We start from the raw sequence: 24,513 nt of genomic DNA on the forward strand, positions 1-24,513 counted from the left end.
AAGGAAAAACTTCTGAAGCTATTACTGGCTGTCAGGAATAAAATAGCATCTAATTACAGTTGGACTGCTAGTTACTCTCAGTGATTTATACCTGAAATTTTCCTAATTTCTGCCAAGATAATTCCTAGGGTTATTTCAGTATACTAGTTGTTAAGACAAAGCTTGTTACTTCCTTAAATGCACTCTGAAGATCTTATTTACATGTTTTACTCCTAAATAAACATTTCAGAGCTTCAAATACTGGGTGTCTGTATTGCATAATTGAATGAAAGCACTTTTGCTTTCTTTGCTTATATTATGATATTGTTCAGTCCTAGCACATCTTGTACAATAACAAAGGAAAATACCATCCTTGGAAGTCTAAAAATACAGACTGCAAACAGAACAGTGGAAGGCGATTCAGTACTTAAGTCAGTACTGTGAGCAAAGATGAAAATGTCATGTCAGTTCTGTTGTATTTCTTTTCTGGATCTATTTCCAACTAGTGGCATGCAGCTAATGCAGCCACTGCATTCATTAGTCTTCTGAGGACATTTACAAATAGGAGGAGTTCTGGTGCGGAGGAGCTCGGGAGGAGAGTCACAGAAAAAGTTCTTAGGAGAGAAACACAGAGGTGAAGTGAGAGACATGGCTATGTAGTTGTATGGCACTTGATGAGTGAAGGAGGAGGTGTGGAGTTGCTCCTTGCAGCATTTTCTGCCCAGTCATTCCTTGCCTGTCTCTCCAGGGGGTGGTTGCGGTGCTAGCTCTTACTTGAACGTAAGGACATGGACACCAAGGAGTAGCAATCGGAGTGCAGAAACATACGTCCAGGAATTGGTGGCTAATAGCACATTTAAATATGCAACTGTCAGATACAGATTGATAGAATTAAAACCTGTAAATCAGTCTGTAAATCAGCGTATGTATTCAGTTGGAAAATGGGCCTCTTGAAACATAAACTTGCTAAAAGTAAGCATCACTGAGGTTTTCAATAGCTTCTGTGCTATATTTATTAAATAAACATGTCTTTCTAATTGTCAGTCTTGTGAATGCAACTTGGCAAGATGAAATGTATTACATAATTTTCTTCCCTCATCCCTGAATTTTACTTCTCTATAATTCCTCCCCACCTTTTACAGAGCAAAAGTCCTGCTTTTATATTTGCCTAAATGTGTGAACTTACTAGGCTGTACAAGCCAAATTGGTGGTGAAAGGAATGATCTTGAATGTTTTGGTTTAGTGCTCCAATGTGGAAGAATAATTTGGTTTGTTTGGAGGGTTCAGTTTTAAGTGAGGGTCATTTACGTGATTGGCTCTTAAGTTCAAGTTGAGTATCTGTGTTGCAGTATTGTGCTTGATCTCACTGGCAAGCCCCCTAATCCTTTTCCTGCAAACTCTATGGCATTAAAAGAAGTGAAATATAAAAAAACTTTACAGTGAACAAATAAATATTTGAGAAGTTTTAATAAACTTTTTAAGACAGGCCTGTGAAGTCTGGAAGTGTGGTAAGTGGGGGGTTTTTTGGGGATGTATTTTTTTTCCGTTTTGCACACTAGGGATCGAGATACACTGTACTGTGCTTTGAAAGAGCAAAGTACAGCATAACTGGCATTTGAAATGTGAGAAATGCCCTGGTTAACACGTCAGCGGGTTGGGCTTCATGGAGATAATGTTGCATCGGCAGTGTTGTGCAGTGAGTTACACACATACATGTGTTCGAACTGTCTTTAAGCAAACCATGAAACAAATAACCTTAAAGCAAAAGTTATTTGGTAGAGGTGTAATATATTTTTATGACATTTGTTTGCAATGGTCTGGATTAGAGGATTACCCCAGATAATCAAGGCTGTAAACTCCCTCACTGTTGTGTGGTAGGACTGAGAGGTTTGAGGGAGCTTTATGACCCTTCAAGAGCGTCTGAAGGGGGAGGGAGGAAACGGTAACATTTTCCCTAAATCATGTGCTAGGGAGTAAAGAACAGCCTAGAGGGGGATTATGTCCTCAGATGCAAGGCTGTTTGGAGAAGCTCTTTTATGAAATTCAAATTATTTTTGGCTTCTTAGAGAAATTTGAGGGCAAAGAAATCTTGATGTTAATTGAAAAATATTTTATTTAATGTATCTAGAGATGTAATCTCCCAATTCCCACGTTAATAGTGCACATGTGTTTTTTCCTAGTACATTTGTCCTGATTATTGCTTAAAAGCTTTGTCTTTCAATGTAACAATTTTGCAACTTCTTTAAGATGTTTTCTTGTGGAGGAAAAAACAAGCTTGGTGGTCTTTCTTAAGTCCATCAGAGATTTAGATTTGTTGTCAAAAATCAACTTTGTTTTTTTCATTTGTCAGAGAATCTACAATTTTTTTTGTATTTGAAAAGTTAGCTTATTTTAATGTCTATAACATATTACACTGTTTTAATTATGGGATGTGGTAGACCTAGGCTTTCTTGTTTCTTTGAGTGAAAGACCACATATGGGATGGGAAGCAGATACTGCTGTGTTTTGTTCTTTTGAGAGGACTGTGGTACTTTTAGATATATCACTTAAAATTTACTTAGACATTTCTTTTGCTAATTCTGATTTCCTTTCATATATTAATTTCTTTTCGTCTTAGCAAATGTGATTAACTTACCACTGGGAAAACCTTTTGTACAGTATCTTTTTGCATTTATTCCTTCTCTCTTCTGGTGCAGTTTTTAAGCTGTGTGTTAAAAGTAGCAGAAATGTCAATAAACACCTTATCTGAACACGTAAATGCTGCTTGGACTCTAAGCACGTTTCACTCAGAGCTAGAGCTTAGGTAACTGTCACTTTGGAGTGGAAACGTGCATTTCTCCCTTCTGATGGGCACAGTGCTTCTCCTGTCTTGGGCTTCATTACCTGGATGCATCTGGCCTGACCTCAAGTCTTGCAAATTCATTTTCCTGAGGAAAATCAGGATGGTAATTAATGGCTTAGTAACTCCCTTAAGTTCTTTAAAATGCTTTAAAGACATTTGTATCCTAAAATTAGAGATAGAAATCAGACTGAAAGTCTTCATTCCTTGGTTGTTGGCTAGATGTAAAGTCAGGTGTCTCTTCTGCTAAAAACAAGGTGAGGCCAACAATTACCTGGAAGACGATCAAGAATTACAGATACTTTCAAGATATATTAATTACATTCTCACTGACCATTACTTCATTGTATTTGTGATTTCATTCATCACTTACTGCCAAAAGTCATTAAGACATTCCTGGTGACTTTTAGAGTCCTTGAATTCTTTTTTTGCTTGAGTTCCGTGCAGAACTTGATGCAGTACATTGTTATGGCACATGATGTGATGAAGTACACCACTAGATCCTTAGGACGTTTGATAAAAGCAGATATTTATGGTGTGATGAAGTCTCTTAAACTTTTGTTAGAATTGTGGCAGTTTTCTTCAAATGGACTTGGACTTTCTTCCCTCTTCATCAATCTTATTTTTCAAAAACTTTTCCACTTGGAAAAATAGAATGACATCCAAAGCTTCTGAAATTGAGATAAGGAAAGATAGAAATCCCTGAAATTGTAGCCAGCATTTAGAACCTCAGGCTTTGTCTAGTGTTTGGAAGACCTAAGTAAGATCTAACTGGGAGTTTGGATCCTACGTCAGCTTCTGTGTTCTGTTCTTAAGACCGAAAGGGATGGACTGACTAGAAACTCAAGAGAATTTACTTCAGGTATTTGGTTTGTTTATTATATGCAACCATGATTCTGTACAGACTGCTAGGGTTGTTTGTCAGGTCGTTCAGCTTCTTTGCTGGTGCAGATCTTGGAGCAAAATACCCTGTCTCTCAGCTGAGTGTCTTGACCAGCAGCTTGTTTGGCATTTGGTGTCTGACTGGCCTTCCATCCTCTTCTGTTCCCACATAGGAAATACTACAGTTGGTTCTGACATAAGTGGTGTATTTAGGCTGAGAAGTCAATCAGCTCTGATCATGTAGCATTAATGTTACTGGGTGATTCTTTCCAACAGTATTTCCAAACTGTTTTTTCAAAAATGTAACATTGTGTCTAAGCTATCCCTGTAAAATCTCAGAAGTTTTGAAATAAGGATGGATAAATTTCCACTCAAGGTATAAAAAACCTACAAGGTTATTTATATATGTGTGTGTGTATCAGTAAGAAATCAAATTATTAACTTTAATCATTAAGTTTTCTTGTTTGGTGGAGTTAAAATGGAAGTTAAAATGTAATTCAGCTGCTTTCCTTCAGGGAAAAATGTTCCCAAGCTCTTCTTTCCTTTTATTATTAAGAAAAAAATTAAAACCCAAACCCAAACCCAGGTTTGTGTCCCTTACAGATGTTTGTGCAGCCTTGTTTCCTGGGGACAAGAATGGCTCTTTCTCTAGAATGCTTTTAGAAGTAGAGAGGTGTGGCCATATCTCTCTCATGAAGGGAGGACTGGGACATCCTGGGGTGGGCTAGGTGACATGGTGAAGTGGTGAAGCCTTGTTCCCAAATTCCCAGTCGAAGAATCATCCTCATTCTTTATACCTTTGCATCAGACACGCCAACCACAGGGAAACTGGAGGCATGGGGTGTAAATACAGCTTCTTTCTCTGTTTTAGTGGAGAGTTTCAACTGTGGAAGTATGACATTTTTGTTGCTGAATGAAGGCAAGGAGTTAATTTTTCTTGCGCAACAGCCTTTTATGTGGCTTTGGAAGTGCAAAAGAATATAGAGGATGACCAAATGTAAAAATATGAGTATCCTTTGATGTGGAAGAGTATTATGGTTACAGTGTTAAAAGAACTTTCCTCAAAGTGTTGGACGTCAGCTGGGGAAAAGATCCCTTTCCATTTTTTGCGTCGTACTGTATTAGTGAGCCTAGAATAAATAACTTCCAATAAGTCTATCTCTGTTCTTGAAAATGTTTCAGTCATCCTATAAATACGTTTTAAATTTCTATTACTTTATTTTTTGTTACAGGAGCTAGAGTTAATGCCAAAGACAGCAAATGGTTGACTCCTTTACACAGAGCTGTAGCATCTTGTAGTGAGGTATGTTGCTTTTTGTGACTGCTTTGTTTTAAAATGAGGCATCTCAAATTACCTTCTGTCTGATGTTCGTTTTTTAAAAAGTGAAACTACTCCAAATGTTTGGAATTGCAGAACGTTTTTGTAAGTTTATTTAACGTATTGAGGGTGTGTATATATGTATAGCACTTGCCTGAGCAGGAAGAAAGAGGAAAAACTATAAACTTACAGTTCTGAGCTTTGCTCTCTGCAATTTCCTTAGCAGAGGATTCTGCACACAGTGTTCTCAAGTTCACTTAGCTTCTAAGGTAACCAGAATTGTTTGGCATGAGGGAATTAGAGATAAATTCAGATTTAATAGTTTTTACAGCATCGTCTTTGCATTTCTTTGGGTTTTTTACGTGCTTGGCTTTTCAGGCATTGAAGAAATAAATGATTCTATAAAGGCCTGCAAATCTCTGTTGTTTTTTTTTTTTAAAGTGATTAATTAATAATAATGGTATTGAACATCACTTTAAAAATTATAAGTGAAATGTAGCATGTTTCTTGAAGTCTACCAGTTACATAGTTGTGAGAATATAATAATGTAAGAAATTACTTTGTTATTGTTTCTCTATTGTGGTTGTCTTAATAAAAAATTTAAATGCCTGTAGAAGATCAAAACAAACAGAGAAATGCTGAGCTTGTTATGTGGAAGAGTTTATGCAAAACTCTCTCCTTTGAGATCCTGAGTCAAAATGATGTTCATTTCAGTACGCCTCAAGTAAAGATTTTTTATTAGTAAATTTTTGTTTGAGAAGATGGAATTGAATATTTTGGTTTTGACAAGCATTGAACTTGAAGTATTTGATCCAACAAACTATCTAAACAAGCCTTGTTTCATTTTTTCCTTTTGAATTCCCTGGATAAATGGCAGTATTTTGTCACTAGCATTAATAGCTAAGTTATATGGAGATCATGATATTAAAAACAGCGTTTGAAAATGAGTCTTCAAGGGTGCCTTATTCCCAAATGCTGTTTGTTCTTGAGATATTTTTAGGCTGCTCCTTTGGGAGCTGACCGAAGCACTAAATGCTGCATTCTTCAGAGCTGAGGAACAATAAAAGCTCTTTACAACAGTAATGCTTGCAGAGAGGAGTACTGCAGGCAAACTGGGCCTAAATGATAACTTCAAGAAATGCAGCAGTGGTCATATTTTTTTAAATGTGGAAGATTGTGAACAAAATGTTAACCAAAGGCAACCAACACACATAAACCAATCAGACTATTTACCCAAAAGCCAATGACAGGCGCTTGTCAGAATTCTCTATTTCTAAACACAGTGAGTCATAGGGGCCCATATACATGGTTGATACATATAGGCACCGTTTTCCAGCTGACAGACATATATCGGTTTGGGGCTTTAGATGAAAAGCTGCAATGAAAAAGCTTGATAATGATTTCCGTAAAACATATGGTTTTACTTGTTAAATAAGGACAGCTGCAATTAAACAAGGACATTGAAACCTACAAAATTTCTGGAATTATGGACTTGGCTGTCAACTGTGCAAGTTAAGGCAACTTCATGTCAAGACAGTCACATTCTAGGCCTTTATATTTTTGTGCACCTGGTGTACATTGCAAATTAAAAAAAAAAAGAAGCCCTAAGTAGATTCACTAATTCTCTTAAATTCATTAATTGCATATGTGCTTAAAAATGAGATACATTATTTTTATACTAATATTATTGTGCTTTCTTCTGCAAAAGGGGTAATAGCTGTTCTAAAATTTCCTTGTTCTGATTATGGTATTTCTTAATATTTGGTTTTAAAAAGACAAGACTTAAAATATAATTAGTTTTTTAAAGTATGAAATCTGCTTCAGTTTCTCACAGAAGTTATTCCATTTCTCAAATTATAAGCCTGTGATGCAGTATGTACACTGTTATGTTTGTTCCTATTTTCTTTTTTTATTGACAGTACAAGAAATTTGAACACTTTAAATATAATTTATTATAATATAAATAGAATCAAGAGTTACTTAGTATTCTGCTCATAGCTGAGAATAACACCTAGCTGTTGTACCACTCTGTAATTCAAAATTTCTAGTAACAACTTGTGGTAACATGTTTTAAGTTCAAAGTGGTAATCAATAATTTGTGTGCTCATGACTAAGTTGGCAGTCACCAAAAGCAATTAGTGAATTGTGGGAAGGTCACACAGTTGGTGTAAAATGCAATACTCATCATCATGTTGATATTGCCAACAGATTTAATTTTTTATGCATTCCAATTGGGTGCACATATTTTAATAGGTTTTTATTATCTTCCTGTAAGAATTACAGTGTAATTTGTCAATTTTTCACAGCTTGTAATTTTAACAAAAGGAAATGAATAATCTTTTTGAGAGATGGAATTCAGTGCAATATTTTAAAACGTTTTTCAGGAGTTTTGCAACAATGTATGATGAAACTTTTCGTGACCATGCTCTGTTTTATCTGCGGTTTCTAAATGTACGTTTAATAATCTGTTCTTTTTGCCATTTCTAGACTTTGACAGTTCAAAACTTTTGCTTGGCAGATTGATGAAAATTCATTATAAGTTCATAGTACTTCATTTAACCTTGGCAATGGAAGAAGTCCTAAGTTGGTTAATTGAGCTTTGGAAATCAGTTGTGATGACAAAACAATTTGCCAGGTGGTGTAAGGAATTGGATAAAAGACCTGGAAATGGTTGATTTGGTTGAATCCTGTAGGGGGTATATTACTCACGTTCATGAGAACATCCCAAAATTTGGATTTATAATAAAGTACAAATCTCAAAGCGTACGATTATGTTTATAAATGAACAAATTGTAAAGAGTTATTTCTATACTGTCCTTAAATCTAAGGCTGGCATTTCAGATCTTTACTAAGGGGCTTATTTTTTTTTTTTTGTAAATACTTTCAGGATGCTGTTCAGGTGTTGTTAAAGCATTCAGCAGATGTCAATGCTCGTGATAAAAACTGGCAGACACCGCTACACATAGCAGCTGCAAACAAAGCTGTGAAGTGTGCTGAAGCTCTGGTGCCTCTCCTAAGCAATGTAAATGTGTCTGATCGAGCAGGCCGAACTGCATTGCATCATGCAGCCTTCAGTGGACACGTTGAGGTAAAAGTTAATATTCTTAATTTGTTTTCCACTCATCATTCTGTCCCTCACATTTCTGATGTTTAGTTTCTCAGTTTAAAATCATGTCTCTCTCATCCCCTCAAAAAAACCCAAGTCCTGTTTTGTATTTGAATTTGTCTTTTGTTTGCATCTCTGTACAGAACAGTTGTGGAAAATAAATGTTACATCATCAAGTTGAAAGGTTATTACATATTTCACTTTTCTTACGACAGAAGCAAATTTACTGAGATAAGTAGAGTTAAACTAGTAATGGGTAAATTAAAAATGGAAAAACCAGGATATTTTTCTATTCAGTAAATAGTGAACATATGGAAAGTGATGTCACTGAAATGTGGAGAAAATACATGTAATAAGCTCTAACTCGCCTAATACTGAAGCTTTGAAAAATGATTGCTGAGAAATTCCCATTAATTGCATGTAGGTAATTGGAGACACATTGGAAATTGGCTTGCTTTTGGGGATTAGCTTTAGTGAATCCCTTAGTAATAACCTGAAGATTTGAAAGATTTCACAGCTTTGCTATATTAAACTAAGAAATGTTTTTGTTGACATGAAGTTTTGTGTTCCTTACAGTCGCTTCATTATTGCTGCCAGGGTGTGGCAGCCAGTTTTTTCAAGCTTATGGAATATTCAAAACCCCGCATATCTAAATCCTTTAGAAACACGTGTATTTGGAAACACATTTCTTCTATGATTTTCTTTTTCTAAGCAGAGTTTCCCATTATGAATAAAAGATTTCTCTTCTTTATTTTAGATGGTCAGCTTACTGTTGTCTAGAGGGGCCAATATTAATGCATTTGACAAGAAAGACAGACGAGCTATACATTGGGCAGCATATATGGGTATGTACATATTTCAGTTGATTACTATTTTGGTAGTAAAAAAAAAAGTCACCTTATGTTTAGTGGTTTTATGTATTTCTAGGAAAAATTCGCATTGTAAGCATTGAGGTTATTGTGTGTCTGCCAGAAAACCATTAACAGTATAGATCAAATTGCCTTGTAAATGTGTTTTTTGTGCTGAGAAAAATCAATTTGTTCGAGTAAGAAAAGTGAGGTAGGTAATTTTGTTCTTTAAAAAGGAGGAACTGTGTTCTTCAATCAGAGAGTCTAATCACAGGTGAAAAATTTTGCAGTAATACTAAACAAAAAGTAAACAGTTAATACAAGGGGCACCTGAATCCAACCCTGGGGGCTGGATTTCAAAAGAATATTTCATCCCTGAAACTGCAAATTCTTGCCTTGGCATTCTTATTCTAGAAATGGATAATTATTATTCTCATGGCCTTGATCAATGCACTAGCAGTACTGTCAAGGTAATGTACTTCATTGTCTTTTATCAGACTTGAAAAGACTTGAATGTGCCAGTGAATTATGAAGTGATCATCACAATATTAATGCTCCTAACTTATAATTTGAAGCTGGATGGTATTGCACTTCAGATACCAGTTCTTGAAACCCCAGAAGTTAAAGAGCATTTTTCGTTATTGATCCAACATACTTTGCAATATTTTGCATTAGAATTTTTCATGTACTTATATCTGCAAAGCAACATCTGTGACAGGCTGTCCAACCACCTTACTCAAGGTTGTTATTTGCAGAATTTTGTTGAATAAAATCTGTGCATGAAATGGCAGAAATCTGACAAGTGTCAGTGAGAGGACAGAGACATTTTCTTGTTTGTGCTTGCCTAGATGAGGGAAAAGTCTTCTGTTTTTCAGATAAGCTACATTTATACCAGTTTTAGTCAGTGCTATTTCATAGGCTACCAACAGGAGTGTTTGGTCAGGAAAAATGTAATTTAACTGATGTTGATCAACCTAAATATCCTTGTAGACAACAGAGTAGAAAAAACTTTAAAAGTCTTCAATAAAAGAAAAAAACCTGTGACATTCTCTTTTACAATTTAGAGCCACTGTGCCTTGCTCCAGTTGTTTGAAGAAAACCTTTAAAGCTTTTCAACCGTGTAAAACTGACCACAGAATAAAAAAGTTATGCTTTTCGTCATTCTACTATAAATAACTTCCTAGGGTTATATCCATTGTTTCCCTTCCTTCCTGCTTTTCACCCGGCTCCGTTGCTGTCCAGCTGCAATGCTGTGACTGAAATGGACTAACATTCTTGTTGCCCTCATTAACAAATTGGGATGTCTCTGCAGCACTTCTCACCTCAAGTACGTTGTTCTTCTGTTTGAGAGTCTTCCACTGATTGCTGCTTGTGTTTTCATTGCAGGTCAGGGGTTTTTTTTTTGCTTTTGTCTTCTCTTTAAAGTTCTTTCTGCCACTGTTCCACTCAGTCTCTCTATTCCTTTCACTCCTTTCAGTATCTTCTGTATTTCTGTCTCTCATATAGGGCTTGTTTTCATTCCTGTCCCCATTTTATTTGGGTCAGAAGATGAGTATCATGTTTGCATTTCTCTTTCCCTTCTTTCCTACAATACTGAAGTAGTTAAGTGAACTATTGCATCACTTCACATTGCACTGGTAAACTCTTATGGTTGTGATCGGTATAACTGGGTAAAATGGTGTTTTGTGTGCTGTCGGACATGCAGCATAAATAAGTATGGTGGCTGAATGTTTATAAAAATAGCTTTGTCTGTATTCTATTGGGTAGATACTTCCTATTCAGACTTTTGCAAATTCTCTTAAAAAGACCCTCACTTTCTATGAAGTGCTTAAGCTGAAAGCTGGACTTGATACTTTCTACTTAGTATTAGTCAGACAGATGTCTGACTGAATAAGTATAAGAATTCAGTGTACCCCCCCTCACTTCTTTAACTAAGGTAAGGGTGTAACTTGAAAGGGAAAACAAAGAATCCCACATCTGTCTGTATGGGTCAGTTACAAAGGCAAAGCACGAAGTGTATCGTGGTCTGTTAAAGTCATGTACTTTATTCAGCAGACTTTGTCATGATTATCCATGTGTTTTCAGTGATGACTTTTTTGGCAGTTAAATTAACAACGGAGCAAGAATGACATTTTTTTGGTTACCCCATTTTCATGGCTTCTTAGCAGGCACTGTCACAACTGCCTACAAGCCAGTGGAAAGCTCACTGCCCTTTGCAGCAGTGGTGTGGTGTTGGGGCCCCTGGCCCAAAGCTGGCAGTGAGAGCTACTGCCCACCACTTCAGGGTGGGCTCCCTGCCTTCCCTCCCCTTTTCCAGCTGGAACTTCCCCCTGGTCATCCTTTTCTCATGGTCCGAACTCGACTCTTACCCTCCTCTCATTGTCTTAGGAGAGCAGTTAATGCTTTCAAAAGGCTACGGTTCCTTCTTGGATTGTCTGAGTCAGTCTTGAAAACAGGGCTTTGCTAAGTCCTGTATAATTTGGTTCAAGGTTTTAAACGCTTTGCAAGTAAAGGAAGTTGGATTGGGGGGGATATGTTTTTATGTCAAAGTAGAATAATTTTTTTCTTTTCGTGTTTGCATAATTTTTTCAAAGTTTCTGCTTAAGATTTAGAAACCTTAAAGGGCATGTTTGCAACTGAGGTGAGAGTGGAAATCTGACAGTCACACTGTCTCTCAAGTTGGTAACATAAATTTGCAGTAAATGTTTAATAATTGCAAAGTGACTTTGCCTCTCTAGTTCTCAAGTTTTCAGAAAAATCCTGCTGTGTAAGCAGAAGACAAGATTGTGTTTTGAACATACAAATTTATTTTTGCAGTATAAATGCTATGATTGTTGGATGTGGTATGTGGAGGTGATTAAGGTTGCTTTTATAGGTCATGATAGAATTAGAAAACAAGAACAATTCTTTGTTTTCCACATTAGGTCAAAATGAATAATGTCTTGATCATGTTATAACAATCGTAGAATTATTAAGTTTACAACCCTCTACTGTTTAATAAAAAATGATGCTTTATTTTATTTGTCTTTGTTATTTTAGGTCATATTGAAGTTGTGAAATTACTCGTGACCCATACAGCTGAAGTGACATGCAAAGACAAGAAATCATATACACCCTTACATGCTGCAGCATCTAGTGGGATGATCAGTGTAGTCAAATATCTTCTGGATCTTGGCGTTGATGTAAGGAAAAATAAAACTGACACTTTTTTTATTGTTTGAAATGCTTTTGTTAGTACTATAGGACACTGTTTATTTAGGTACAGGTTATGGTGTAGTGAAAGCATGTGAATAAAGATCTCTGGAAATACTTTTTCTGTTATAAAACCACATTCTTCCAGGTAACTTAAGAACCTTGTAGATTTTGCACAATAATGTGAAAATAAATGTGCATTTAGTAGAGTTTTTTTGTTTGATATTTCTTGGTCTTAATTTGTTGGACTTGAAGTCAGGAAATAGGAATTCCGATCCTAGCTCTGCCACACAATCCTTTTTGAAGTGCAGGAAATTAAATGTTTTTGCTTCAGTTTGTAAAATATAGATGTTACTGACTTTCTTACGTCACTTAAATTTTGGAAAATATTAAAAATGGTGAGAAACTTCCCAAACCAGAGTAAGGCCATATTAATATTCAAATGCAAAATAAATTAAAAGGCTCTACAGTACCTGCGCATAGAAGGCATCTTAACAATAAACTCTGAAACTGTGTAAGAAATCTGCGTTGTGAATCACATTTTAGTCTTGCAAGGCTGGAGATTGCAGCTCAAGTTCTTTATTGAGAAGTAAATCAGAATTCAGTATCATGTTGTGTACAACAACAAATTCAATTTCTATACACTCCCGTACACCCCCCCTCGGGAAAAGTCTCTATGACCTATGTTTTTAATGAAAACTTGCAAATGCTGTTTTATAGAGGTCTGTGCTATGCTTTATAGTATGCCACTGTTGACATTTTTGGCGTGTGCGTCTTCTCTTAAATTGCACACAGGAAACTGGTGTGGAGACAATTGCAGGAGGTTGGCTCACTTGTAAGGCAATCATGCTCTTCCCCAGGACACACATCTTGATCAAAGTGCTACACCCAGAACTTGCTTTTAATTTCTGGTTTTAAGAGTTTCAAAACATAATCTCACGACATGAGATCTTTCTTTGTTAGAATTAAATGCTGCATTAAATACAGTTTTCTGCCTACTAACTAATCTTGGGTTGTTTTTTTTTCTCTCATAGATGAATGAACCAAATGCCTATGGAAATACTCCTCTCCATGTAGCTTGTTACAATGGGCAAGATGTTGTAGTGAATGAACTCATAGACTGTGGTGCTAATGTAAATCAAGTAAATGAGAAGGGGTTTACACCTTTGCACTTTGCCGCTGCATCAACACATGGAGCATTGTGTTTAGAGCTTTTGGTCTGCAACGGTGCAGATGTAAATATAAAGGTAGGTATGCCCAAAGGCACCCATTCACACCTAAAGATGCAGTACATCATTATCAGAGATAGTTTTTTCAAAAATATTTGTTATGGTAGTATTTTAGAGGTTCCCACTGGTAGATGGAGTACTTTTATGAAAAGTACTGTTGTAAAAATGAGCCGGTATGTTGGTTCAAGGAACTTGATCAGAATATCAAAACCTCAATGGGATGTATTAAATGGCCCAAAAGGATAAAGAAGAAGGATGATGATACTGTTTGCTCAATCTTGATTACGTTTAAATGTCAGAATTCTGTATAATTTGTTTTCCCTAGTCTAGCCATGTAAGTAAAAGCAAATAATTTGAAAAAATGCAAAAGAATACGTTTTCCTTATAAATAAGTAACATGAACGAAACCAAGGGTATTTCAGAGAAATGTGTATGAACAGGCTAATTACTGGAGCAGTTGAAGGGCTGATAATGTAAAATCCTAGAATAATTAGTCAGGCAGATTTGGGAAGGGTGTATAAAAATACAAATATAAGTAGATCAGGCCAATGGTAAGGTTTAACAGCTGGTGTTTTAATTACTCCAGCAAAACTTGGTAAGTAGAATCAGTATACCTTTTACATCTGTACTTGGTTGCAGAATATTGCTTATAATCTAGTATTGTAGACAGAATTTCTAATACACACAAGCATAAAAACAAACTATAACCTATATCTTTTATTGGCTTCTCTACTGTGTAGTGTGAAGTCTTGAGATGTGGGGGAGAGATGTGAGACCTCCTATTTTGTATTACATTGATTTTTATTCTGGTAAAGAAAATTTAAACTCCATTCAGAAATATTTAGTGGCAGTATCTGATGTCTTGACAGGTTTTGGGCTAGGGAGATGGAATGAGGAGTCCAAGTGTTCCTTATGCAGAATGTCTAATTGCCTGAACTATCACCCACATGTGGTAGGAAGAGAATTATCTGTCCTCTTGTTTCTTAAAAGTTTCATAGATTTATACTTGAATTTCAACACAATCTGGTCAGGAGGTGAATGTTAGAATAGCTGACATTTCTGTTAAAAATCTTGATGTTTGTTGTTCACTTCAGGGCGAATCACTGTGAAAATCACTGCTTCCATGATTTTCAACTAACTATTGCTAAAGTATATTTTTATATCTATTGTTAGCACAAAACCCATAGTCAACTGAAAATTTGGGAGTAGTTTGAAAATAAGCTCTTTGATGTGGAAAAATCTTAGATGTATGTTCCTGCTCACTGTTACATATATTTAGATGTGTGGCTCATTTAATGCGAATGTACATAACACAGTTGTGGAAAAATTAATCACCAAAGTGCCCCACAGAAGTAAGGAGCTGTGTCACAGGGTTTATTTCTCACTTGCCCTAAAATATCCAGGTCACAGTCTGTTTATTTTTGCTGCCAGCTTTATGCTCTGCATAATGTCCCAGACTGGATAAGACCGAGTGTTCAGTGTTGCAGCATTGGCTGACTTCTGTCCTACATTCTTGAAACATCATTTCTCAGAAAGATGTGGTCTGCCATGAAAATAATCCCACAATGTTAAATATACTAGTGATTATATATGTATGTTACTTAGACAAATAAGAACAAAGGAGACCTTACAGCACCTTCTAGGGCCTACAAGAAAACTGGAGATGGACTTTGTACAAGGGCATTTCATGACAGGACAAGGGGGAATATCTTCAAACTTAAAGAGAGTAGGGTTAGATTAGATATTAGGAAGAAATCGTTTACTGCAAGGGTGGTGAGTCACTGGAACAGGTTGCCCAGGGAAGGTGTGAATGCCCCATTCCTGGAAGTGTTCAGTGCCAGGTTGGATGGGGAGTTGAGCTACTTAGTCTAATGGAAGGTGTCCCTGCCCATGGCGGGGTAGTTGTAACTAGGTGATATTTAAGGTCTCTTCCAACCCAAACCATCCTATGGCAAATATTACCAAGCCAAGAACTACTCTCTTTCTGTATACAGGGTTGCAAGGGTTCATAACTTTGTGTATATTTCTGACTTAAAAGAAAGAAGTAAGGAGGGCTCCATTTCAGAAAGAGCATTAGTAGCTTTAGCTGTAGGTTGTTGTAATTAAAATGCGTTGGTTTAGTACATATCAAAACAATTAAGTGCATAATTAAGCAAGTAGGACTGTGTAAGGATTTTAAGCTTGAAAACAGCATTTATCCTGTTTCATAATCAAGATGTTTCCATTGTAATTCTTTTAATAGCATTTCTGTGTATTTATACCAGTATGACAGAATTTGGCCTGTAAATTTGCATCTGAAGGTGTAAACAGCCTTACTCGGTATATGAAAATTTATCACTTGCACTGTTGAAAAGTGCAAGAACTGAGGCAAAAGAAAATAATTTCTAAGTCAACTTCTACTTCCCTGGAAAGGCCTATAAAGATAAATGTTGGATTAACCAGTCCTTAAAAAAAAACTGGCATGTTGTGTAGATAAGAATAAGTTGTGGAATTAAAATGAGATGGAATTAGGGCCTTCTTAGTAAGTATTTAGTGAAACCAGTGTTCTGTTCTGTTTCCAAATACTGAGGTTTAAGTTCAAAGTAGTTCTTAAAATGGTTATAAGGTCTATTTTTCATCATAATTATATTGCTTGTGTAAGCTGGTTCAATAGTTTCGTCCCATGTGCAACTGTTTCTGTGTTGTTAGAGGTAACAGGGGTTATGGGTGGCAATCTAGGTGCAGACTAGACAGTACTATTAGAGCACTTTCTGCTGTGAGTGGCAGTGGGGAGAGCAAAAGGGAAACACTCTTATTCTTGATGGCAGATGGAGGGTAAGTTCTTGTGCGTGTCTGTGAGTGCTGGCCTCATATGGAGAACAGATTATGTGGCAGAAGATAATAGAACAGTAGAAATATGTTATATGCTTTTTGTCACCTCTGTTGGCAGAGGACATAATTTCCTGCTTGTTTTCGTAGCCTTGGCAGTGTCCACTGTGGAACAGTGAATCTTGTTAAGTATTGCTCATTACTGCAGCCCTCTCTCCTCACTATTCAGGATTTCCATGCATGGAAGAACACATTGAAATGAGTATGTAATGGGACAGTATTAATTGTTTTATGGGCCCCTTTGCTGCTTGAAAGTTTGGTGACCTAAATAGAAAAAGTTTTTTACTTGCATTGGTGGTACTAGAACAGAACTGTTGCTAGGGTGAGATTTCACTTGGAAGAATGCTGCGACATGATAGATCCACATTTCCCTTGACCCTCAGCAGAGCTCAGAAGGCTTGAGTACGTTTAATATCCCAGTAATCACTCGATAGGACACATTATGCTGTGTGTTATTTCTGACAACAAGTACTGTTCTTGGCAAATTGTTCTTAGCAAAAGAAAATTGTCTAAAGTATTTTGTGTAAATGTTTTCTGTAGTGATAGAGGAGACTTGGGTGATATTTCCTATTATCATGTTTAATTGAGGTTCACTGAAGACAACAAAAGTTAGCATTAGCCCATAGCTGTTCTTCTTGTGCTGTGATCCTGGCTGACCTCATAAAATCACAGCTGTAGTTAGATTGATATTTAGATAGAAGGCCTTAAAGGCATAAAGAAAGGGAAATTGGAGCAAAAGTTCTGAAGATACCTGTCTTCTTATGCAGTCCAACCTCCTGGCATCTCAGGAAATCGTGCTTTGCTCAATAAATAGCGCTTTCCTGTTTCATTGCTTGAAGAAATAGTTGGCTACTGGTTCTGACTCTGTATATCCTTCCCTAGTGACAATGTCTTAGAGGGGAATTCTGAATGCAATCCTATACCTAGCAGTTTGGCTTCAACATGGGAATTATCATCTTCATTTAATTTTATACCAGTTCTGTGTTTATATGTTGATAGACAATTGTATGTTATATTATTCCTGGGCTGGAAAGGAATATGAGACTTATACATGAGAGAGGCACTGTGTACAATCAAATCTATTGTCTTAGAAATCTATATTAAGTGGATTTTTAAGTAAATTTGAACAGAGTAAATCTATAAATCTGTTATTGATGGTACTGTGGATTTTCATTTACAACTGGAAAACGATTTTGTAGCTTATTTTGCTGTTCTTTGCAAGATCTCCCTGAAGTTGTCTTGTGAGGGTTCTCACTTGACGACTGTGCTCTTTAGTTTCTGATACTGTCACCTTAAGTTATTCTTATGACCTTGTAAGGTACTTTATTAATGTACTCACTGAGACTTGAATCTACTTTTTTTTCAGCTCCAGCTCGATCTTCTTTCTTTTCATTAGCCTTCCTTTGAGATACAGATTTATTCCATCTGAGCCAGTGAGACTGCAGGCTACTTTATCTGAGCCCTAAAGTTATTCTGTCTGTTGCTTCACTAAGCTTATTTTATGTGATAATTTTTCTTTAAATTAATAGATTCTCCAGGTTAAAGAAGGAGAAAAGTAAGGGAAAGAGACATCAGATGTGTAACAGTTGTTTTAAAGGAGGGAAGTAATTGGACACAGAGAATGTTAATGGTTGGATAAAGAGAGGAGAACTAAACCATAGGGAGAAAGATGAAAGAAAATCAGAGCATAGAGATTGCTTGGGGAAGATGTCACTTATGATGTATTTGGCCTTTTCTTAAGGCCTCCGATGACAGAATTAAAATTGATTGTACAATTGACCCCATTTTCTGTGTTTATTTGCATCTGCTATGATATGTGGATGTTGTCTTTTGGATTATTTATGGTCAAAGAAATCTACTAGCTGAAAGATGTGGAGATAACTTGACTTTCATTATCAAGTTTTATTTCTTTCAGTCTAGGTCTGAGAAGACAATGTTTTCCATAATAGCATTGTTGTAGGTGGTGTATGCTGCTCTGTGCAGTGACAAAACTGAAAATTCCACGTCCATCTTTCCCTAAAAGGGTCTCCAGCAGACTTTCAGTAACACATCCGTAGAAGCTTTGTCATTTGATTTCAATGGGAGAGTAAAGGTGGGAAGTCACTTCTGCACATGACAGCAATTTGTGATATTTCAATGCATATGTTCATATTTTATCTTCCCCCTACCATCTTTGTCCTTTTTAACTTTGTGTTTTATGAGCATTTCACACTCTTCAAAGCCAACATTTAAAATTTAAAGGTGCGGTACACATGTACATTTTAAGAGTCCTTTTATTTTCTTGCCATGTTTGCAATTTTTTGTGTGCATTTGTAGGAACCTTTTTCTGCAGTAAAGCTTTCCCATTACCTGTGAAAAAGTACAAGGGGAAAATCATCCTAAAGTAATAATAACAGAAAAAATGAATTTGTAACTGCATTAAAATTGAGCTGTTAAAATTTGAAGTTTCCTTATGCATTACTGTTGGCCTACTTAAAGGACATCTTTACTGGGTGAATGAGTAAGTGCACATTTAAGATGTGCATTTCAAATGTATAGTACCAATTAGGGTTGAATAGTTTTACCCTGGGATAACTTGTGGTTTATGATAAATTGCTTACAAACATCCCTTTACAGAAATTGCCAAGAAACACATGAGCTTTTTATCTTCTAATATAATGTGTAATTTACTCTGTGTAATTCACTCTTTAGGAAATACAGCTACTTTCTTTCAAGAAACAAACTTAAAGCATTGTTTTATTTTAGACTTGGGCAGGGGAAGAGTTGGACATAGGCTTTTTGCTAAAGTTGTGTGCTGTCATCATCCTCTTGAGAGTTATCTTAAAGACATAAGTGTGAGTGAGTGGGCATCACTGAGTTGTCACTCACAGCTGGAAGAGTGACTAAGTGCAGCTCTTGTGAAAAGCTTGCTATGTCTGTCATGCTGACTTGTCATTGCCAGCATCTGTCTGACAGAAGTGCATAGAAACAATTTAAAAATTTAAAGGATGGAATAGAGGGGAAACAAGAATGAAAACAACATTTATTTTTTTTTTGTCAGTTCTGATGGATTACTCTTATTGGCAATAAGTAAACACAGGGGTTGTTTTTTTCTTTTCCAGAGTAAAGATGGGAAAACACCTTTGCACATGACAGCCATCCATGGTAGATTTTCAAGATCCCAAACCATCATTCAAAATGGTAAAAAGGGGGAGGGAGTAGTTCTGTCATCAGCTTTCCAGTATTACAGATATTTTTGTCCTCTTGTATGGGTAGCAATGTACAAAATTTTTTTTCAGATGCAGTGTCCAGTAACAGACACTGGTGGGTCTGGCATACCTGCTTATAAATTTTGATAAGTTACACTGAAGAACTGTTTTTCTTTCAGAATGCAGGAAAATATATAGATTTCTCTTCCTGGGTTGTAGAAAGTTTGTCCCATATGGTTTCATAATACAGTGCTTTTCTCTATTTTTCTTGTTATAACTACCTAATACAACTGAGAACTGTGTAGGGTTTAAATCCAAAGTAGTTATTCATTGACTATTATTAATGTCCCTCAAATTGTCATCAGTGCTGTTTTTCTAACAAAGGTGTCTGTATGCCTTCATATATTCTTACTTAGTAATTACTTTTTATTATAGGAGCTGAAATAGACTGTGAAGATAAGAATGGAAATACCCCTTTGCACATAGCAGCTAGATATGGCCATGAGCTATTAATCAACACACTGATTACGAGTGGTGCTGACACTGCAAAGTAGGTAACTTTGCTGACATGAATGCAAACTGAGAGAATTTAGAAATGTATTTATTATAGTAACAAGACTAGTATGATTTTTAATATCATCTTCAACTTGAAATAGGATTATCCTGTACTGTACTTTAAAGTAGCTACTCAGTACATCACAGTTTGTACCAAGAAAAAGAGAAATAGATTTTCCTTTTATGTATTTGAAGTAAAAGCTTTGAAAGTTTTAATAGGCTATTGTACTGATTTAGTGCATTCTGATAGCTTGTAAGAAAGCCTTTAATATGTGAATTTAGCTCAGTATTCTACTTAGGTGGTTTGCTGAATCCATGATGCATGTGCACTTTGCACACAATCATGTTTGTTTTATTTTACTTGTAATGAAACTGTGATACCTGATTATGGTGTATCTTAGGCGGGGTATACATGGGATGTTTCCTCTCCATTTGGCAGCATTAAGTGGATTTTCAGACTGCTGCAGAAAGCTCCTCTCATCAGGTAAGACACTCTTTTAAATTCTTATATGTGTTTTGCACTTCATTCTTTATTTCATAGAGTAGCTTTTAAATAAATCTTAGTTTAGTAATACATAAAAATCTTTATAGTTTACTAGAAACCTGGTGCTTGTTTTTTAATGGACAGTCCAGAGTTAAAGTTAATGCAAACGTTTGCAGAAGTAATGAAAAAAAAATCATCCAAATTGTAATAATGTGTTTGTAAGTTTTTTAATGTTGTGTTTGTGCATTTTGAGTTGGCTACAGAGGTGGGATGACTGGCTCAGACTACAATGAAACTTCAAGGAGAATGATGTTCTGACTTCATAGAGCATCCTCCTATTTCTCTTCCATGATGTTTTTAGCTTTGTACAGATCAGTCTATTCCTACCTATTCCCGAAGTGGGCCCCTGATAGCTCTGAAGACTCTCTGGACTGCTGCATTAAGAAGCTATTGCATTGGTGGTGTGTTGTTAATCACAGGCAATGCAAACTGCTCCTTTCCTTCATTGCTTGACTCCTCCCTGAAGTTGTGGAGGTTGTAAGGTCATTACTTCCCTTGTTGGCCAGAGTCTGATGTGAATTCTAAGCTCTTTGAACCATTACAATTCTGAGAAAGTAGATTTGTCCAAAGGGAACTTCAGGAACAAAAGAAAAGTAAGAATAAACTAAATGGTTCTTTATTAATCAGAAGACACTTAAAGTTTTTTGAAAAAAGAAAAGTGGGGAGGAGAGAGTTGGGGAAAAGGAAAAGTAGCAAGTTGCTTCCCCAGCTTTATATTGTTTGTTAGGGAAGCCTGGGAGAAGAACTAAAGGAATATAACTAAAATTACCTACTGGTAAGGCTTTTTATTTACTGTCCTGTCCTGGGCAAGCTTGCAAGGATTCACCCCAGGAAAGGACTGTCCAATAATTGACAATATTTCTATTGGATGTGTTCAAAATGAGGGATATTCTGGCTCTTTCAAACACGATGTTGTGCTGGTTGTGCCCTTACTAGAAATTCAGTATGGCAAAGGAAACACTGCAGAAGACTTGCAAGTGATTTCTGTGAGTTTTACATGAGTTGAGCAAACTTGGATGTAAATCTAGCCTGGAGCAGATATGAATATGTTCAGCCTTCAGGCTGGAAAGACCGGATACTACTAACAGCATGTTAGCATGTGCTGTTGATGTGGAGATTGATATCTGCAGACGATGTGCCCCTCTTGGTTTTGGGAGGAAAAGTCTCCTTTCTGTAAATTAAGGATCTCTGATTTTAAAATTAATTAATATTCATGTGCAGACCTTAACAAAACACCATTCTTCCTTGTTCCAGTACTGAATGACATTTAAGTGGTGCGGACAAGCAACCTGTGAAAAAACATCAAAGGCTACTTTTCAAATCAAATTAGTAAACTTTTAAATTGTTTGCCATATAGCATTGCCTATTGAAATGAGAGGAGAACATAGTGGTGCCTACAAAACCTGTTTTATGGGACATGGAGTGGGAAAACAATCTTGAAATAATAGCACTCTTGGATAAGATATCCTGTGTTGTTCATTATTTATTGTTGTTGAACAGTTCTTAAAAAGCTAAAAAAATTACCAGCTATCCCAGATATGAAAACTGGAGATTGAATGAATAAGTTACATTACACAAGAGCAAGACTCTTAGGAGAGTATAGCAGTTCTTTCAAACCAAAAATGTAGCTTTGAAATCTGATTTAAATATTAATCTTTGTGTTAAAATATATGGTTAGATATGAAATTGCAGTTACATTTTTTTGATCCCTTTGTTTTATTTAAATACCTGTTTTTCAAAACCTTGCAAATAGCAAGGACATGTTTCAAATGAAGTAATTTTTAATGCTTAAGTGCTTTTTTGCAAATAGGTGTTAAGTTTGCTTAGCAAGCATTTCTCTTAGCAGTAGATGACAGCAGTTTTGTGAAAGGTGATGTTACATAATGATTTTACAAAATATTTGTTTTGTAGGTTTTGACATTGACACACCAGATGACTTTGGCAGGACTTGTCTTCATGCAGCTGCAGCTGGAGGGTATGCAACAAAGCATTCATGCTTTCATATTTATTGTTATTTTTTCAATTGATCGTTCCTGCTCTTTTTTTAGTAGTTCCTCTCTGTGCTCCCCTTGGAATTTATGTAAAGATTAAAATAATTTCAAGATGGATTCTATCTGCAATCAATAAAATAAATTAACTATTCAGCTCAATAAGTAATTGGTGGAATACAGTGTCCAGGTATCATCAGCCTTACCTTAGGTTTATGTTTGGGGATGAAATTCCTTTTTTTTTAATTTCCATGGATGATTATATCATTTTTAGAATTTACAGCATTGAAAAATGGCATGCCCACCTCAAATCACTGTAGAACATGAGGTGGAAAACAGCAACTTTGGGAAATTTGTTTTTACCAAATCCATAAACAAAAGATAATCTAACTAAATTAAAAGCAATAATTAAATTCCAGAGTTTGGGTGGATGAAGTAGTCAGAACTACTTGCTCATCACTTGTGATCCGTATTGATTACTGTTATTGTATTGTAGATTTTCTATAGCACCTACTCAAAATTGCCTGGAAGAATTGGGTAATAAATTTCCTTCCCACTCTGTGGGACACAGGAACTCCATGATATTGATATTTTCAGTTTGCTGTTGGAATGTTGTTTAAGTAATAATGTTAAGTAATCATTCCAAGTCAAAAGATACTTGATAGACACATCCTTGTTGCAAGTGATTAAGGTTAAAATGCTGTCTTTTCATATGAAAACACGTAATTTGTGACACATTCTCTCATTCATCTCCAGTTTAGGAAAGTTACCAAGGTAGTGTTTAAACAATAAACAGTGTTGTACATCTATTATGATGATCATATTTTATTGAAAATTGATTACGCGAAAAAGTAAAATATTTATGTTGTAACTTGTACTTGGCCTTAAAAAACATGCAGTAAAAACTTGCCTCTGTGCTGGAATCCTGGTAGCAAAAAGCGTGTGACATGCAGGTGTTATTGTTTGTTTGTTTACAAGAATTGAAATTTTTTATTAAATTACATTCATGCTTTATGCATACTATTTGATATCAATAAAGTTTATATATGTGGTCTTGAAGTAATTTATATTCTTTACTGATTTGGTCCAGCAATTATGGAATCTGTTTTACATGCAGAAATGTATTTGTCAAAAATTTTGTATTATAGTTCAGTTCCATTAAAAATAACATATGAGATGTACATGTGTAGCAGTTCTGATATTCATAGAGGCCAATACTAAGAAGTAAAATTTGCAATCATGAGTAATAGTGCATTAATTTAATAGGAATTTGGAGTGCCTAAATCTTCTGCTAAATACTGGTGCAGACTTCAACAAAAAGGACAGATTTGGAAGGTAAGACATTCTAGATTTGTCTACTGTAAAGGGCTGTTAAAAGTATTGCAGAAGTAGCATATTGCTGTGTGGGCAAGTCTGTGTGTTCCAGGTTAAATGTTTTTTTAAGATACAATGTCTCTAATAAACCGTGCTTCAACATCAGAAATCACAAATATAGTTTGTTTGTTGTGTTTTGTTAAGTAGATGTTTTGTCTTGTTTTTAAAGACTGAGTTTTGTATTCAACTGTAACTTTTATGTGCCTTTTTTTGCTTTAATGTGGATCTTTTGTGTTTAAGTTGCTCTCATCCGAGGACATTAGTAATGTTTTCCAAATAACATATTAGTCAAATCTATAAATCTGTTGCTATTTCTAAGCTTTTTTATTAAAATATTCATTATTTTATTATAAGTGCTTCCCCTTTTTCCTTTCATTATATCCATCCCTTTCTGTTTCCCTGTTAAAGCTCTAAACCCTTTTGGAATGACATTAATTTCTATTCTTAGTACAGGATTATTTAAGTTCAGATGGCATGATCAGTACTTGTGTAAAATACCGTGTCACGTCATGGAAAATATGATTTTCCAGGATGTGAACAGCAGAAGTAGGAATTGAGGACAATGTTAGGGATCCAAAGTTGTATTTTGCTTTAAATTCCACT

At 35.7% G+C, this 24,513-nt stretch overlaps 1 protein-coding gene across 7 annotated transcripts in view; it reads left to right on the forward strand.

The window, feature by feature from the left end:
- ANKRD28 (ankyrin repeat domain 28) overlaps positions 1-24,513 on the forward strand; it is a 118,766-nt gene that overhangs the window by 70,691 nt on the left and 23,562 nt on the right. For all 7 annotated transcript variants that reach the window (XR_010434827.1, XM_064673795.1, XM_064673815.1 and 4 more), the window contains exons 4-13: positions 4,933-5,003; positions 7,906-8,106; positions 8,882-8,969; positions 12,012-12,154; positions 13,199-13,411; positions 19,363-19,441; positions 19,885-19,999; positions 20,406-20,488; positions 22,460-22,523; positions 23,803-23,871. Coding sequence is in view for 6 of the 7 variants with exons in the window: in XM_064673795.1 (XP_064529865.1) it covers positions 4,933-5,003; positions 7,906-8,106; positions 8,882-8,969; positions 12,012-12,154; positions 13,199-13,411; positions 19,363-19,441; positions 19,885-19,999; positions 20,406-20,488; positions 22,460-22,523; positions 23,803-23,871 (1,126 nt within the window). In the remaining variant the exon portion in view is untranslated. The remainder of the gene's footprint in view (positions 1-4,932; positions 5,004-7,905; positions 8,107-8,881; positions 8,970-12,011; positions 12,155-13,198; positions 13,412-19,362; positions 19,442-19,884; positions 20,000-20,405; positions 20,489-22,459; positions 22,524-23,802; positions 23,872-24,513) is intronic.

The sequence above is a fragment of the Pseudopipra pipra genome, chromosome 1 (assembly GCF_036250125.1).
Source record: "Pseudopipra pipra isolate bDixPip1 chromosome 1, bDixPip1.hap1, whole genome shotgun sequence".
Classification (NCBI taxonomy): Eukaryota; Metazoa; Chordata; class Aves; order Passeriformes; family Pipridae; genus Pseudopipra; species Pseudopipra pipra.